An 18,930-nucleotide genomic window follows, 5' to 3' on the forward strand; every position below is an offset into this window, starting at 1 on the left:
GAGGATTTAAAAAATTCCTAAACTAAACTACTAGCCGGAGTGAAGACACCGGGATTCCCCTCCCCTCCACCGGCCGTCGGAGCGGCAGGTAGAGAGGAGGCGGATCCAGGGGCTCGCCGATGAAGCCTGGAGGGGAGCGTTTGCCCTAGCCGCCGAGGCATAGATTCTTGCCGTCTCCTTGGAACAGTGAGGCTACAGTTTCTTGTCGTGCCCGCGACAACGGAATTTGGTATTAGCTGCTTCGGATATATTCAAGGGTTCAATGGAGAAGACCACGGATTCAGGGAGCTATTCCCTAAGGGCACGTTCCCGAAGACTTTTCGGATGCCATCGACAAGCTAAAGCCGGCTCCGGTAGGGGAGCAATGACAGCAGCGCGTCGACGGCTCATTCTGACTGCAGAAGTGGTCGTTCGATGGTCTAGAGACCTCGATTTAGGTTTTTTTTATGTTTGACGTGTTTCGTGCTTCTGATGAATTTTTATATTAAATCTGAATTCTTTTTGAAAAAATGGTTGGTATGAAGGGGCAGAGACAGAGAGCATGATTGGTTTGCTTCCAATATTTGGCTAGCCAAATATGGCATTGTCGAATATTGGCAATACCAATACTTGCCAAATATTAACAACTTCATGTGAGATAGATAAGACAATTTGGTAACCAACCAATTATTAGCCAATATTTGGCACAATGTTAAACATTAGCATGCCAATTTTTGGCACCAAACCAATTATGCTCAGAGATCTTTTTACCTCTGGAGATCCACCAGCAGCGCACACTCGCAGTCGCAGGCTCGCAGCCAGCTTTCATGTCGCGATGGCGTCGCGGCCGCCCGTCGCTGCTCCTGCTCCGTCGAGCCTTCCTCCTGGCAGCCGTCTCCGCCGCCGCCCTCTTCCTTCTACTCAGCCACCAGGGCCCTGACCCCCGCAAACCATCCTCTTCGTCTCCGGACCTCTCCGTTGACCCGCCTCCCCACTTCGTCTTCTCGGATGAGCTCTCCGTGGACCCGCCTCCCGGCTCGGCCTCGCCGGAAGAGCTCTCCGTTGAGCCGCCTCCCGCCTCGGCCTCCTCGGACGAGCTCCGTGTCGTGCCGCCTGAGGCGGCGGCTGGTTCGGAGGGAGGTGGCGGCGGGTCAACGTGCGCGACGGTGGAGGAGATGGGGGAGGAGGCCGTCGGCGGGGGGTCGACGGAGGCGGCCAGCCTCCGCGTCCGCGAGCTGATTCGGCGCCACTTCCTGCTCCATGGTGCGTAACACCCACATTCGATTCAACGCTTCATCCTCTTAGTACTGCAATCCCCCCTCTCATGGAGCTGGGCTGAATCTCACTGATGAAAACAGAGCATTACTTTTGTCCTTACGCTGAATGTAGCTCCCGTTTCGTTGTCGAAGTAAACCTATTCTGAAATGTACCTGTCGTTGCGTTGCTTTCCATTCATCTGCATCAGCAGTCAGACTACACCTCTGTAGCCTGGCTAGTTTTGAATAGGAAGACTTGCAGTTCCTAGGTTGGTTCAACCGCCCCGATGCTTACTTCTCCGGTTAACTTGTCAGGCGCTGCGAGAGTTAGGTCGCTGCCTGCAGCTGAGTTCTGCAAACAAGGCTTTGTGTTGGGGAAAGCATCTGAAGCTGGGTTTGGCAATGAGATGTACAAGATATTAACGGCAGCAGCTCTGAGTGTTATGTTAAACCGCTCCCTGATCATCGGCCAAACCAGGCATATGCATTCACACCCAGTTACTTTTGTTATTTATCTATGATGGGTTTCCTACTTGCATATTTAGACAAGCAAAACATAATTTAGCAATCGGTTCATCTTTAGACAAGCAAAACATAGTTATTGTCAATCCGTGTGGTAATGTGATGCAAATGATTCCAATGTAGCACAGAAATGGTGGTGATTGTCCTCTTACCCTTTGTCTTTTGTTTGCAGGGGATTATATCCGTTTGGACAGTACATTTCTTATACTGACCACTCGTTTACTATTGGAGAAATCAAGCATTTATGGAGGAAAAACCGATGTGCCCAAACATATGGTAGAGATCTGAATGTGAGGGTAGACGATTTTGAGAATCCCTCGGAGACAAATGTTCTTTGTAGTGACTGGAGTAGATGGAAAGATCCAATAATCTGGTTAGCACTGCACTTGCAACTTGGTACAATCAGTTATACTTTTTTACAGCTATTTTTCTTCGCCTCAAGACCTGATCAGATTTCGAGCTTTCAGTATGTTTTGCAGAAAACTTTTGATGCAATTCATTTAAAAGGGATTGTTAGGTAGAAAATACAAAGATGTTAACTAATCCCCTATTTCATGGACAAGCTTGTTCAAGTATGTCGCCTGACATTGCCATGTGCTTATGCACTTGCAGTCTGAGAAATTAAAAGGAAAACTAAATTAGATGAGGTTTTATATGTTGCAAATTTTATACACATTTATGTTTACTTCTAGAGACACATAAGGCCATAAGGGTTCTTTCACAAGAATGGACTGGAGAAAATAACGGGTAGTGGCGATATTGAGACAAGTTAACTTAGAACCCTGATACATAAGCTACTAAGCATTTCATTTCCTGGTTGGTAGGAAGTTCCTACAATGTTGAATTCAGAAGCAAGCTATGACTTGTCTTTCTTTTTTTACTTTTGTCCGCTGTGTACATTCAGTACCTTAAATTTAGAAGCAAGTTCTGTATTGTCGTTTTTTCTTTAGATCCATTGTCTCGTATATTGGAGTGAGATGCCTTTGCAGTCACTTATGGACATATGAAACTGTCAACGCTAGTGCTTTTGCTTTTGTGATTCCATTTACAGTTTCGTATGTAATAGCACACTTTTACAGTGTTCTGTATATAGAAATCCATGCAAGGAGGCGTGATGTGCTGTGAACTTCTGACTGCTATCCCTTTTCTGATCCCCCCCCCCCCCCCCCCCCCCCCCCGCGGGATTTGAGCTGACATGAAAGTGTAAGCACCATGATATTACTTGTTTCTTTGCATTATCCTTTGGAAAATATCTGGAGATTGATAGGAATAGGATGCATCCGTATTTGGAGATTTGACCAAAGTTTAATGGAATATCTAGGGGACTGTACTCCTTACGCATGGAACCGTTTGGTGACATGAGTTCAATGTTTGTTTAGTTTCCATCTGTATTAGGATACGTTATGTCTCCCCTGCAGCGACCTAGAAGTTTTATCTGGACAAAAAACCCAATTGGTGAGCTCTGATCTAATTACCTTGTCTTTGATTGAGTACCTTTTTTTATATGTTTTTGTACATTTCTTCCATGTTCATCTATAAATTATTTTCACTAATGGCTGTTGTTTCCCTTCCTCGTTCTTAAGTAACTACTCATCACTGAAGTAGCTCATTCTTTAATTAGTATTTTCTTCTACTGTTTGCTTAGATGAATTTTATTTCTGTTTATTATTAATGTTCTTGAGAAAGCTATATGTAAACAACAAAGCGTACTGACAGGTGTTACTTCTTCACGGCGTTAGGTTTGATGGCACAACAGATGTAGTTGGAATCCAGTTCTTTCTAAAGAATGTTCACCCTGAAATGAAAACTGCTGCTTCAACAATTCTTGGATCCCTAGGCATGCTACATGCCAGGCCTAATACATTCGGGGAACTTATGCGCGTGATCATATCTCCCTCCCAGGTAGTCCAGAAAGCAGTTCAGTGGGCATCGAAGGGTTTCAGTCCAGATATGGTTCTGCACATGCGAATGATGGCCAATAGGTATGACACACTGTATGTGACTTAAATGGAAGAAACCTGTCATAATTGTTCAACATTAACTATAAAGTTATATTAACATTATGTTCAAGTGTGAAGAAATTCAGTTCATCAATAGCATTGAAATATGCTGCTTCTTTCCTGAATATTGTGGATCGAAACTCAAGTCATCCTTTTTTTCTGGTTATTTCTTCCTGATGTATAAGTTAGTTTTAGTGCTCTCCAATCTGGTGAGAAATGCTGCAAAGTATGCCATCTCATGCTCAGCGTTTGCAACAAAGAGGATAGATAGTTTGAAATTATTTCAGAAGTTTGTTAGTAAAGATTTCTGAATACCTGAGAAGCTAGACAAAATTAATGCGGATGGTAATGGTGTTCAAAGTCTTTGCACCTCATGCAGATTATCTTTATTTGCGACTCCTTCAGCTTTAGAATGTCAGCAACCTACATCATGCAGATTATCTTTATTTGCAACTCCTCGTCATATCATTTCAGAAGCTGAAGATAACTGATTTTCTGACTAGGCCAGTACGAGCAAGAACTGCTGCAGTTAGTTGTATTCAGAAAGCTATACAGATTTCTGGTTTGAAGGGTACACCTCGGGTGGCATTGATCTCCGACACACCATCATTTGTTAAGGAGATGAAGCAAGAGATCAGTGAGTTTGCAGAGGTTAGTTGCTTTTGGTTGAATATTGTTAGATGGACTTTGTACTTTTGTTGAGCATTGTGGATCATGGTTAGAATCCATGTAATTCACAGTTACTGATTTGGAATTTTCTAGAAAAGGGGATGACTATTCTATACGTTCTGGGCAGGTAACTTATTTTGATTACAAATCGTTTGCCAAGAGTTTTGACCTAGAGATGAATGGAACGGACAAGGTATGTTACACTCTTACCTGAAAGATCTTTGCTGCATTTTCTGCATCATCTGATAGGTGATACGCCGAAAGCCTGAAACCTTTAGTGTTTCCATGGGTATTAGGTTTATATCATGGACCATATACTCTAGCTCAGACATATCTTTCATAGATGTACCGCATTGAATTTTACAAAATCTCATTTCGCTCATTCTATTGTGTATAGCCTTTGGAATTCCGTTCACGAGACTGGGGATCAGCTCCAAGGTGCGCCGCCTTCGTCGATTTCTTCCTGGCCTCGAGCGCCAGGCACACGGTCATCACCGGAGCGCATCGACGCGTGGGAACGACCTACGCGCAGCTCATCGCAGCGCTGGCCGCAGCCAACAGACACGGTACATTACATCACCACGCTCCGACCATCCCTCAAAACATTTCTATAGTCCGTCGAGTCTCTGAACTGCCAAAACTGATCTATCCGTGACTTTGTTGTGCGTGTCAGTCCACGAGCCCTCGGGCGCCAACTTCACGTTCCTAAGCAGCATCCACAGCAACCTGCTGGTGGACGGGCTGTCGACGCAGGCCGGCTGGGGCCACGCCTGGAGCAGGTACGCGGGGCCCCTGAGCTGCCCGCGCCAGGCGCACCAGTGCGCGCTGACCCCGCTCCTCCCGCACGCGTGGTGGGACGGCCGGTGGCGGAGCCCCACCGCCAGGGACGTGAGGCGGCTGCTGGGCTACGGCGTCTCGTTGTCGGACACGGGGGAGGTGGACGAGGAGGGGCTCGCGTCGCACTGTCGGTCGAGGGAAGATCATGTCAAGAGGTTCCATCTTCTCCCGCCGTACAAGAGTTGAGCAATGGTGCAGGATGGAGGTGGGTGAGGCGGGCGCCTCATGGCATGCTTTTTAGAGGGAACTGCGGAGACACTCAGTTTGAGTTGGCCGCTTACTCAAAAGGAGCTGATGTAGTAGTAGTAGGCCAGAACGGTCAGGGATTTTGATGCTAAATTTTGTGGTGCACATCTGATGGTTACAGTTTTGGTAGGCTGGTGTATCTGTCGTGCTGGTGGTCTACCAAAAAGGGTGTTATGTAAGGGGTTACTAGGAAAAAGGATGAGGCTTTGTTCCAAACTTCCAATTCATGTGGAGCATACTACCATATTTGTCTGCTCCAACCATTTTCTACCCTCTAGATCGCTCTCTGCTTCATAGTTCAAGAACTAAAAACCATACTAATTTCTTGAGTCTGACCAAAACAAATAGACTCCCTCTGTCCGTAATATAAGAGCGTTTTCGACACTACCCTCCGTCTCATGTGAAAAACGCTCTTATATTTTACTGCTGTACAATATTAAAAGTTTAGATACAGTTATTACAATCGACAGAAGCCGACCTAGCTCAGTGGTAGAGCGCGTGGCTTTTAACCACGTGGCCGTGGGTTCGATCCCCACGGTCGGCGTTCATTTTTTGGACTTCTTTTTTCTTACCAAGCTGAAGTTCCTATCCTACATAGAAATAGAAATTTCTATCCCATAGGTTTCCTATAAAAATCCTACAAACCAAAGGAGGCATAAGAAAATACATCATTTTTTTGTCAGCTCCTGTGCATTCTTTAGTATCGTTCTTAATCCGCTCTGCGAGTCCGATTTCATGTCTTCTCCCCATCAGATAAATGTTAACGAAAACTGTTTGCTGGTTCCATTCTAATATACTATACCTGTGTATTCAAAATCCCGTAAACCGGCACCAAATCAGGGGAGATTTGCAGGTTGTACCATCTACGAGTCCAAGAAAACGAGGCCACCAAAAACCTGTCACATGCATGCGCTCGAACTCTGTCTCCGCTCTGGGGAGACAGAGTTCGAAAATGATGTATTTTCTTATGCCTCCTTTGGTTTGTAGGATTTTTATAGGAAACCTATGGGATAGAAATTTCTATTTCTATGTAGGATAGGAACTTCAGCTTGGTAAGAAAAAAGAAGTCTTCATGCCAGTCCAGAGCGCAAACATGACAAGCCACTGCAGCATGCCGGCCCAAAGGCTAGGCATTCAATCGGCACGATGGACAAGAGCGCGATCATGCTGCGTTCGCTCGCTCTCCTTGTCGCATTCAAGCTGGATTCCTATTGTATTGAAGTCGGCTGCTTGTATATCATTTACCTACTCGACGACGAGCCGGATTCCTATTGTATTGAAGTCGGCTGCTTGTATATCCGCCCGCCCGGCATTGAACAGGCCCGGTGGTCGAGAAACCCTCTCCGGGCACCTGCATCCAAATCGTCGATTGGCCTTGCCGGCACCTGCTATATAAACACGGTCGTCGATGACACAAAGCACACCACCTCCGCTTCGCTTACTCCTCCATCCATGACCGTCTGTGCACCCCCGCTTTCCTTCTTCCTTCTTCCATGGCAACAACCGACACAATGGCCTCGAGCACCATGCCATGATGGAAGTGCCTCTCGTCGTGGCACCGACACGAGATCGCGGACATCATGAACAACTGGCAGGCCCGGCGACCAGATCGCATAGAAGCGGGTCTACCCCCGAGCTCGCTGAAGGAGAGCTCACAGGATGACAACGGGACAACAGAGGAGGCATCTAACACGAGCCCGTGCCTGCGCCGGTAGGCCGGTTTACCATGGTGCTAGCGCTAGCGCACTTTGATGTTGTCATGCTGGAGGCGCCACCGGAGCAATGGGCAACGCCACTGGTCTCCGCGTTTCGGATGCTGCAGGAGGAGTAACGGTACACCCGGCAGCTCCTCGATCCAGCAACACCGACTTGAGAAGGGCCAGAACGCCGGTGAGCATGCGAACGAGAAAGAGGTCATGGTCGCGGAGAATCCGGTATTGTGGATAAGCAGCAGACGTTGTACGAGTGCTGACAAATAACTCATCACCACCTATAGCAACAACTGTCAAACACCAACATGTCATGCACAGAGACTATCTCGTACCACACGTCTCGCCGTTAGGGGATTCCAGTGAACCGCTCTCCGAAGATCTTATCGGTGTGTCTCATGGCCTCATGGGACCTAACAGGTGCTGTCAAACGAGAGGTCTACTCATCTCAAATAGAGTAGAAAGAAAGCAATATAGGTGTACGTTTGAACGTAGACTCCTCGTCGAGGTCGAAGCCGAATCGGTTGCCGAAGGAGTTGGTGTTGATGAAATCTCGCAGTCGCCCGCCGCCGGCCATGGATTTGACGATCAGGATGCGCCCTTTTCTCCTGGGCCTCGCTTCACTAATTGTCAGGTGCTGGTTTTCCGTTTGTTACTTTTCCCGTTTTGGTTGTGATGTTTTCATGGGATTCTTCGGATCTCTACGGTTTTCGCTAGGTTTTCTTGCTGATTTTATTTTTAGTTGTTTTCTGCTGGTTTTCCCTTTCTTGTCTGTTTTTCCATCTTCTTATTTTATTTTATTTTTTCATTTCCCCTTCTGGAAACCACATCAGGGCTGGCTTTTTAACTAGTACTCCTATAAAAGTGGAGAATCAAATTCATTTTATCCGTACATATGCTCTAACTATACGGTTCACAACGCGTACATGCTTAGCGTTCTAATTACCCATCGCCGACGTTAGTTATAAACACATTGAGCCACGCCATATGATTTTTTTTCACGCAAATAACATCTTACTAAATATTAACATTCAACTAATATCGTACCTAATATCAACCTGCATCTAATATCCTACCAAATACCAACGTGCAAATAATATCCTATCTAATGCCAATGTGCATTCCTCGCAAAAAAACGTGCATTACATTTACACAATTACTAGTAAGAAAATAAAGCTCGGTTATTCACGAAAAACAAATGTGATGCAGTATTAATCTTCCAGCTTTTGACCACCTAAAGGCCAATGAGACCCATCACTGACGATAGTAACTTGGTCGTCTTAATTGGGTCATTTTGCATGGTGGCAAGGAGAATTAGCCGAGTAACAGTACTAGTACAACTCACGAGTCACAACCATGCAGGGCACTATCCATCTGATGAGCCGATACAATGTACTACCCCAAGGAGTAGTCTTTCGTCTAAAAGCAAAGCTAATGTGTTGGTGTTTTTTTTACCAAATCCTTTTTCTAGTAGTACTATCATACGAGTGTTAACATCATATACCACAGTTTTAAGTGTTAACATCATATATCTCACTTTATAGTCTCTGATAATTCAAGAAGCAAGACAAAATTCATCGTTCTTCATACGGCTTATCGGTCAACAACCTTGTTGCTACACCATTTACGATCTCATCACATTATTCAGTTGAACATGGCATCCAATCATAGCTAATCAGTTTCCATTTTTGGGAGGAATGTATGTGCACTGCTGGCACTTGCACGCCCCCGCAACACACTCGCCATATCCGCCGACCCACACACGGTCGATGCATGCCTGATTGCAGCTATTGTTATCACATGGCTTTGGCGACGGGATAATGCTTGTCGTACAAGGGATTCCTTCAACGCCCACTGACGCCTCCGTTGCCACATCTGCAAAATCTCACCATGAGGAAAAGGGAAGATCAGAACTTGGCCATTATTTGTTTGGACGAGATTTTGAAGGAACGTAGTAGTGAACAAATGGGTACCTGATGCTAGGGCAAGGAAGGCGATCGCCAGGAGCAACATCTGGCTACTCCTCATCTTAGATAGTCGTTGTATTGAAGGAAAGACTTGGCGATCGTTGCTTTGCTCTGCGAGTTCTGAAGGAAAACATCACGGACAGGCCATTTTATACTGGATTTATGGTACTAAAGTACGAGATTAGGTGATAATTAAATGTCATGATTATTAGTCTCCAAATATTGTTGCCCGGTAATAATTACTATCCAATATTACTACCCTGTGTATATCTTCTTTTTGTTTGGTTGTTATATTCGTTTCGTTTTTCGTTCTAACCATATAGTATAGATATGTCACGGTTCAAGGTGTCCACTGATTTCGACTAGGTCGTGGCAAACATTGTATTATTGTTCCAGTCATCATTTATTTTCAGCTCTTGTGGAGAGAGATAAACATTATGAGAAAGAAGATGGATATGACATGTGGACCCATGCAGTCAGTGAGAGTAGAGAGTGATTCCGGGCGGGATCATTATTTTCCTAGCGTGACAAACCAGTCAAGACCGGTTTAGGGTTGAGATAGACTAGGATCAAAGACTGCAGGGTGTCGATTTCAGGGCATTGAAGGTTAGGGTTTGATTCTGACAAGCCATATGAATTCAATGTTTAAAACAGACTTTACTCAATAAACAATTACAAAGGGTATACGAAGGAAATGAAAAAGAAAACCTATGGAATAGGCATCGTCACAAAAATAAGACGATTGGACACCTTCCCAGCCAGTTGTCCGCTAGACTACATTCCTTGGGGCAGGCGCATGTTGGCATAAACCAAATATATAATGAAACCACAAATAGTACACCACCATAAACCAAATGTCACATGGACATCACTAGTTCACAATGATGCTACAGCAAAGTGTAGTAGGTAGTACCACAGAGTGGCATATGTACAAGACGCAGCATCCTCTTTTTTTTTACGGGACGCAGCATCCTCTTTAGTGTTAGCCGCTGGACGAAACGGGTTCCATAGAAAGGCGTTTTGCACTGGAAGACATTGCGCAGCACGTTTCCTACACCAGTAGACATCAAATATACACTGTCCCATTCCAAACTCTGGCTGTTGGAAGAGCGTCTCCTTTTTTGAAGGAATTTCGTAGGAATTCTATATTATAGGATTCTTATAGATTTTTTTTTCTTTAGAGCCCTTTAATTCATAATAAGAATGAATTTCTATCCCAACACAAAATTGATTCCTATCCTCCATATTTTAAAGAAAAATAACATTAGGCTAGACCAAATGAAAAAATTTATATGATGTGAATCAAATAATATCTCTTTTTCTATTCCGATACGCATAGAATTTGGGATACATGTCATCTCATTTCCGACCAACTTGTTGTTCCTATGATATTCCTATCCTTTTTCCTTTTTTGCGGGATAAAAAACTTGTATTATTCAGATGGAATCAAGTCTGTCTTACAAAGATCAACTACCTTTTTTTTTGCGGGGTAAGATCAACTACTTCTTTTTTTAGGGTAAATGCCGCCGCTTTATTTAATTAAAGCTCCGCAAAGCCCGGAATGTCATCCGAGATTACACCCAAAATGCAGTCTAGGGGCAGCCCCAACCAAACCTTACAAAGTTCGTCTCCTACCCCTACTCTAACCAACTTATGCGCCGCGGCATTCGCATATCGTCGAACCCAAGTTACCTTCACTCCTTGCTTCATCTCCAGCATTTGTTTTATGTCATGGATCCACGGACCAACAGCCGAGAAGTTCCTGCCGCTTTGGTTAATCATCTGGACAGCTTGTAAACTATCCAGCTCGACGTGGATATTTTGGGCACCGATCTCCTCGGCCACCTGTAATCCTCTCCTACAAGCTAGAACTTCTGCTGCTTCCGGATCCGCTATGCTTGGAAAGTGATGACAAACCCCCGCCAAAAAAGCTCTGTTGTGGTCCCTGAGAACAGCACCACCACCCGCCTTGTCACCCACCCTGGACACCGCACCATCACAGTTGATCTTAATCCATCCCTTCTCCGGCACATCCCACTTTTGCATCTCCTTCGGCTCTCTCTCACATGAACCTTTGGCTAATGGGAGTTTGTCCATTCTATCATATGCGCATAAACAACCTCCATTATCGCATGTGGCTGCTGAATTCTGACTCCATCCCGCGCCTCATTCCAAGCTAGCCATAAACCATATGTCGCCTATATCATAACCTCTTTCTCGTCGTCAGCTACACCGAAGAACCAACTCAAAAGCCAACGAGCTAGAGCGCCCTGGGTATCAATCTGACACAGTGGGGCCGCCACCGTATAATACCATTTTCTGAGCGCAACAACAGCCAGAACTGAGAGGAATGCTGACATGCCCAGAAGCGGTGAAGGATAGTTTCTTCTCTTCCGCATGCAACACAAAAAACACCCGTTTTGATCCGTCGCCGACGAAGCTCTGATCCCACAGCGAGTCCATTTCGAATCACACGCCACATATGGATCTTCGCTTTGGGTGGCGCGCTGGTATCCCACACCGCCATGTATCCCTTGTGTTTCTGAACGGAACTGGATGACTCCTGCTGGCCCGTCTGTGCCCTCCTCCTTGACATCCAGAGATGGTAAGCTGATTTAACGCTGAAGATGCCGCTCTTAGTGTAGTTCCACGTGGGATAATCCTCAGTACCTGGGCCACCAACCACAATCTGTGCTATATCACATGCATCCGAATCACTAAACATGGTGGCAAGCTTATTACGGTCCCAGATTGTCCCACTGCTATCCAGAAGATCTACAACCTTTGTCATTCCGTGAACATATTGTTGACCCAGTGGTCTCAAATGTCCTTGTCGAGGTATCCAGTTGTCATGGTGTATGTTGATTCTGGAGCCATCTCCTACACGCCAAACCAGCCCCTCACGGAGGAGGTCTCTTCCATGCAGAATACTCTTGTACGTGAAGGAAGAGTTGGAAGGGCAGGTGGCGCTCAAGATTGACTCATCTTTGAAGTAGCGTGCTTTAAGAACTCGAGCACAAAGAGAGGATGGAGTAGATAGAACCCTCCAAGCTTGCTTTGCCAAAAGCGCTTGGTTAAAGCCCTCAGGGTTTCTGAACCCCACACCTCCTTCTCTCTTGGATTCTCACATCTTCTCCCAGGATATCCAATGCACCTTTCTTTCACCATTCATCGCACCCCACCAGAATTTCGAAGAGATCGAAGTCAGGTTCTAGCATATCTTCTTTGTGAGATGAAAACAACTCATGGTAAAAGTCGGTGTCGCTTGTAATCCCGATTTAACGAGTACCTCTCTCGCTGCCTTGGACAACCCTTGCCCTTTCCATCCTGTCACCTTGCCTTTTGAGCTTTCCACCACATATTTGAAAGTACCATCTTTCGACTTGCCCACCAGTGTTGGTAGTCCTAGGTACCGCTCGCTCAGTGCTTCAGACTCAATACCCACCACCTGTTTTAGCTCAGCTTTGACATTGTCGTTACACCCTATTCCAAAGAAGATAGATGACTTCTGCAAGTTCACTCTCTGACCTGAAGCCTCCTCATACCGCAGCAAGATCTCCTTAAGAGTGGTCATGCTCTCATTGGACCCCTCCAAAAAGACGATGCTGTCATCCGCAAACAATAAGTGTGTAACATGGGGGCCAGTGCCACAAAAAGTAACACCCTTGAGACTGTTATCCTGCTGAGCTCTTTTCAATAGCGCCGAAAAGCCCTCCACGCAAAAGAGGAATAAATACTGTGATAAGGGGTCCCCCTGTCTGAGCCCTCGGGAAGGGAAAAACATCCTAGAAAAGCCCCCATTAATCTTAACAGAAAAACGCACCGAAGTGACACACCGCATGACCATTGCTATCCATCGTGGTTCAAAACCAAACTGAGCCATCATCCTCTCCAAAAAATTCCACTCTACCCTATCATATGCTTTCATCATTCTAACTTAACCGCGCATAGGCACTTCTTCCGCTTCCTTGTCCGAATGGCATGTACACACTCATATGACACTACCACGTTGTCCGTAATGAGGCGGCCTGGGACGAACGCACTCGGCTCCTCCGATATAAGAATTGGGAGGATCACCTTTAGCCTATTTGCCAGGACCTTTGTAGCTATCTTGTACAACATGTTGCATAGACTAATAGGTCGAAACTGTGATAGTAATTCCGGTGCATTCACCTTAGGAATCATAACAATGACAGTGTCGTTGAAGGCCTCCGGACTAGCTGCACCATTAAGAAAATCCCGGACCGCCGCACAAACATCCTCCTGTACCAGCGGCCAGTGCCTTTGGTAGAAGAGTGTTGGCAACCCATCCGGCCCCGGCGACTTGGTCGGTCCCATTTGGAAGAGCGCTGACTGAATTTCTTCATCCGTGATCGGCGCCGTCAGCTTTGCATTCATCTCCCCTGACACAGCTTTCTCAATGTTTTGAAGAAGTGCCTCTACTCCCGTCGACCCCTCCGATGTAAACAGCCGCTCGTAGAAAGACTCTGCCAGTGCCCTTATATCCTCATCCACGGTCACCCTAGTACCATCATCCTTCTTAAGAGCCCGAATAGTGTTCTTCCTCTTCCTATGAGTCGCCCGGTTCTGAAAATATTTTGTATTTTGGTCTCCTGGCATTGACCAGTCCACCCGTGACCGTTGCCTATACAAAATCTCTTCCCGCTCGTACATTTCACGTAGCTGCTCTTCTAGATCGCGAACTTCCTGGTGATACCCGGTTGAGAGAGCCCGGGTTTTAGCATCTGTCAGCTGAGTTTTAAGCTTTGGTATCTTGTGTTGGGGAACGCGGTAATTTCAAAAAAATTCCTACGCACACGCAGGATCATGGTGATGCATAGCAACAAGAGGGGAGAGTGTTGTCCACGTACCCTTGTAGACCGAAAGCAGAAGCGTTAGCACAACGCGGTTGATGTAGTCGTACGTCTTCACGATCCGACCAATCAAGTACCGAACGCACGGCACCTCCGAGTTCAGCACACGTTCAGCCCGATGACGTCCCTCGAACTCCGATCCAGCCGAGTGTTGAGGGAGAGTTTCGTCAGCACGACGGCGTGGGGACGATGATGATGTTCTACCGACGCAGGGCTTTGCCTAAGCACCGCTACAGTATTATCGAGGTGGACTATGGTGGAGGGGGCACCGCACACGGCTAAAAGATCAAACGATCAATTGTTGTGTCTCTAGGGTGCCCCCCTGCCCCCGTATATAAAGGAGCAAGGGGGGAAGGTGCGGTCGGCCAGGAGGGGCGCGCCAGGTGGAGTCCTACTATAGGACTCCCTCCCTTTTCCTAGTTGTATTAGGAGTGGAGGGGAAAGAGGAGGGAGAGAGGAAGGAAAGGGGGGCGCCGCCCCCCTCTCCTTGTCCTATTCGGACTAGGGGGGGAGGGGCGCGCGGCCCTGCCCTGGCCGCCTCTCCTCTTCTCCACAAAGGCCCACTATGGCCCATTAAGCCCCCGGGGGGTTCCGGTAACCCCTCGGTACTCCGGTAAAATCCCGATTTCACCCGGAACACTTCCGATATCCAAATATAGGCTTCCAATATATCAATCTTCATGTCTCGACCATTTCGAGACTCCTCGTCATGTTCGTGATCACATCCGGGACTCCGAACTACCTTCGGTACATCAAAACACATAAACTCATAATATAACCGTCATCGAACTTTAAGCGTGCAGACCCTACGGGTTCGAGAACAATGTAGACATGACCGAGACACGTCTCCGGTCAATGACCAATAGCGGAACCTGGATGCTCATATTGGCTCCCACATATTCTAGAAGATCTTTATCGGTCAAACCGCATAACAACATACGTTGTTCCCTTTGTCATCGGTATGTTACTTGCCCGGGATTCGATCGTCGGTATCTCAATACCTAGTTCAATCTCGTTACCGGCAAGTCTCTTTACTTGTTCTGTAATACATCATCCCGCAACTAACTCATTAGTTGCAATGCTTGCAATGCTTATAGTGATGTGCATTACCGAGTGGGCCCAGAGATACCTCTCCGACAATCGGAGTGACAAATCCTAATCTCGAAATACGCCAACCCAACAAGTACCTTCGGAGACACCTATAGAGCACCTTTATAATCACCCAGTTACGTTGTGACGTTTGGTAGCACACAAAGTGTTCCTCCGGTAAACGGGAGTTGCATAATCTCATAGTCATAGGAACATGTATAAGTCATGAAGAAAGCAATAGCAGAATACTAAACGATCGTGTGCTAAGCTAACGGTATGGGTCAAGTCAATCACATCATTCTCCTAATGACGTGATCCCGTTAATCAAATGAAAACTCATGTCAATGGCTAGGAAACATAACCATCTTTCATCAACGAGCTAGTCAAGTAGAGGCATACTAGTGACACTCTGTTTGTCTATGTGTTCACACAAGTATTATGTTTCCGGTTAATACAATTCTAGCATGAATAATAAACATTTATCATGAAATAAGGAAATAAATAATAACTTTAATATTGCCTCTAGGGCATATTTCCTTCAGTCTCCCACTTGCACTAGAGTCAATAATCTAGATCACATCGCCATGTGATTTAACATCAATAGTTCACATCACCATGTGATTAACACCCATAGTTCACATCGTCATGTGACCAACACCCAAAGGGTTTACTAGAGTCAATAATCTAGTTCACATCGCTATGTGATTAACACCCAAAGAGTACTAAGGTGTGATCATGTTTTTCTTGTGAGAGAAGTTTAGTCAACGGGTCTGCCATATTTAGATCCGTATGTATTTTGCAAATTTCTATGTATACAATGCTCTGCACGGAGCTACTTTAGCTAATTGCTCCCACTTTCAATATGTATCCAGATGAAGACTTAGAGTCATCTGGATCAGTGCCAAAACTTGTATCGACGTAACCCTTTTATGACGAACCTTTTGTCACCTCCATAATCAAGAAACATATCCTTATTCCACTAAGGATAATTTTGACCGCTGTCCAGTGATCTACTCCTAGATCACTATTGTACTCCCTTGCCAAAATCAGTGTAGGGTATACAATAGATCTGGTACATAGCATGTTAAACTTTATAGAACTTATGGCTGAGGCATAGGGAATGACTTTCATTCTCTTTCTATCTTCTACCGTGGTCGGGCTTTGAGTCTTACTCAATTTCACACCTTGTAACACAGACAAGAACTCTTTCTTTGACTGTTCCATTTTGAACTACTTCAAAATCTTGTCAAGGTATGTACTCGTTGGAAAAACTTATCAAGCGTTTTGATCTATCTCTATAGATCTTGATGCTCAATATGTAAGCAGATTCACCAAGGTCTTTCTTTGAAAAACTCCTTTCAAACACTCCTTTATGCTTTGCAGAATAATTCTACATTATTTCCGATCAACAATATGTCATTCACATATACTTATCAGAAATGTTGTAGTGCTCCCACTCACTTTCTTGTAAATACAGGCTTCACCGCAAGTCTGTATAAAACTATATGCTTTGATCAACTCATCAAAGCGTATATTCCAACTCCGAGATGCTTGCACCAGTCCATAGATGGATCGCTGGAGCTTGCACATTTTGTTAACACCTTTAGGATCGACAAAACGTTCTGATTGCATCATATACAACACTTCTTTAATAAATCCATTATGGAATGCAGTTTTGCTTATCCATTTGCCAGATTTCATAAAATGCTGCAATTACTAACATGATTCGGACAGACTTAAGCATAGATACAAGTGAGGAACTCTCATCGTAGTCAACACCTTGAACTTGTCGAAAACCTTTTGCGACAATTCTAGCTTTGTAGATAGTAACACTAATATCAGCGTCCGTCTTCCTCTTGAAGATCCATTTAATCTCAATGGCTCGCCGATCATTTGGGCAAGTCAATCAAAGTCCATACTTTGTTCTCATACATGGATCCCATCTCAGATTTCATGGCCTCAAGCCATTTTGCGGAATCTGGGCTCACCATCGCTTCTTCATAGTTCGTAGGTTCGTCATGGTCTAGTAACATGACCTCCAGAATAGGATTACCGTACCACTCTGGTGCGGATCTCACTCTGGTTGACCTACGAGGTTCGGTAGTAACTTGATCTGAAGTTACATGATCATCATCATTAGCTTCCTTACTAATTGGTGTAGGAGTCACAGGAACAGATTTTTGTGATGAACTACTTTCCAATAAGGGAGCAAGTACAGTTACCTCATCAAGTTCTACTTTCCTCCCACTCACTTCTTTCGAGAGAAACTCCTTCTCTAGAAAGGATCCATTCTTAACAACGAATATCTTGCCTTCGGATCTGTGATAGAAGGTGTACCCAACAGTAACTTTTGGGTATCCTATGAAGACACACTTTTCCGATTTGGGTTTGAGCTTATCAGGATGAAACTTTTTCACATAAGCATCGCAACCCCAAACTTTAAGAAACGACAGCTTAGGTTTCTTGCCAAACCATAGTTCATACGGTGTCGTCTCAACGGATTAGACGGTGCCCTATTTAATGTGAATGCAGCTGTCTTTAATGCATAACCCCAGAACGATAGTGGTAAATCGGTAAGAGACATCATAGATTGCACTATATCCAATAAAGTATGGTTATGACGTTCGAACACACCATTATGCTGTGGTGTTCCAGGTGGCACGAATTTGTGAAACTATTCCACATTGTTTTAATTGAAGACCAAACTCGTAACTCAAATATTTGTCTCTGCGACCAGATCGTAGAAACTTTATTTTCTTGTCACGATGATTTTCCAGTTCACTCTGAAATTCTTTGAACTTTTCAAATGTTTCAAACTTATGTTTCATCAAGTAGATATACCCATATCTGCTCAAATCATCCGTGAAGGTCAGAAAATAACGATACCCGCCGCGAGCCTCAACACTCACCGGATCGCATACATCAGTATGTATTATTTCCAATAAGTCAGTTGCTCGCTCCATTGTTCCGGAGAACAGAGTCTTAGTCATCTTGCCCATAAGGCATGGTTCGCAAGCAGCAAGTGATTCATAATCAAGTGATTCCAAAATCCCATCAACATGGAGTTTCTTCATGCGCTTTACACCAATATGACCTAAACGGCAGTGCCACAAATAAGGTGCACTATCATTATTAACTTTGCATCTTTTGGCTTCAATATTATGAATATGTGTATCTCTACGATCGAGATCCAACAAACCATTTTCATTGGGTGTATGACCCTAGAAGGTTTTATTCATGTAAACAGAACAACAATTATTCTCTAACTTAAATGAATAATCGTATTGCAATAAACATGATAAAATCATATTCATGCTCAATGCAAACACCAAATAACACTTATTTAGGTTCAACACTAATCCCGAAGGTATAGGGAGTGTACGATGATGATCATATCTTCTTGGAACTACTTCCAACACACATCGTCACTTCACCCTTAACTAGTCTCTGTTCATTCTGCAACTCCCGTTTCGAGTTACTAATCTTAGCAACTGAACTAGTATCAAATACTGCGGGGTTGCTATAAACACTAGTAAAGTACACATCAATAACATGTATATCAAATATACCTTTGTTCACTTTGCCATCCTTCTTATCCGCCAATTACTTGGGGTAGTTCTGCTTCCAGTGACCAGTCCCTTTGCCGTAGATGCACTTAGTCTCAGGCTTAGGTCCAGACTTGGGTTTCTTCACTTGAGCAGCAACTTGCTTGCCATTCTTCTTGAAGTTCCCCTTCTTCCCTTTGCCCCATTTCTTGAAACTAGTGGTCTTGTTAATCATCA

The 18,930-nt window shown here is 44.9% G+C and overlaps 1 protein-coding gene and 1 non-coding gene across 2 annotated transcripts; both read left to right on the forward strand.

Annotated features, from left to right (window-relative positions):
* The first annotated feature begins 745 nt into the window (after window positions 1–745).
* LOC109752356 (uncharacterized) lies at window positions 746–5,755 on the forward strand. Its single transcript, XM_020311252.4, has 8 exons — window positions 746–1,242; window positions 1,551–1,713; window positions 1,930–2,130; window positions 3,497–3,739; window positions 4,261–4,408; window positions 4,554–4,619; window positions 4,824–4,992; window positions 5,100–5,755. Exons 1-8 carry the CDS (start codon window positions 807–809, stop codon window positions 5,447–5,449), a joined length of 1,776 nt encoding a protein of 591 aa, XP_020166841.3. The 5' UTR covers window positions 746–806; the 3' UTR covers window positions 5,450–5,755.
* A 226-nt stretch (window positions 5,756–5,981) lies between these two features.
* TRNAK-UUU (transfer RNA lysine (anticodon UUU)) lies at window positions 5,982–6,053 on the forward strand. Its single transcript has one exon. It is a non-coding gene; the product is annotated as a tRNA-Lys (tRNA).
* Window positions 6,054–18,930: the final 12,877 nt, after the last annotated feature.

The sequence above is a fragment of the Aegilops tauschii genome, chromosome 7 (genome assembly GCF_002575655.3).
Source record: "Aegilops tauschii subsp. strangulata cultivar AL8/78 chromosome 7, Aet v6.0, whole genome shotgun sequence".
Lineage (NCBI taxonomy): Eukaryota > Viridiplantae > Streptophyta > Magnoliopsida > Poales > Poaceae > Aegilops > Aegilops tauschii.

Coding starts and splice junctions, on each gene's coding strand:
- LOC109752356 (XM_020311252.4), top strand. CDS start 807: ATGTCGCGATGGCGTCGCGGCCGCCCGTCGCTGCTCCTGCTCCGTCGA. Junction 1,243..1,550: donor GCGCCACTTCCTGCTCCATG/GTGCGTAACACC, acceptor TTAACTTGTCAG/GCGCTGCGAGAGTTAGGTCG. Junction 4,409..4,553: donor AGATCAGTGAGTTTGCAGAG/GTTAGTTGCTTT, acceptor CGTTCTGGGCAG/GTAACTTATTTTGATTACAA.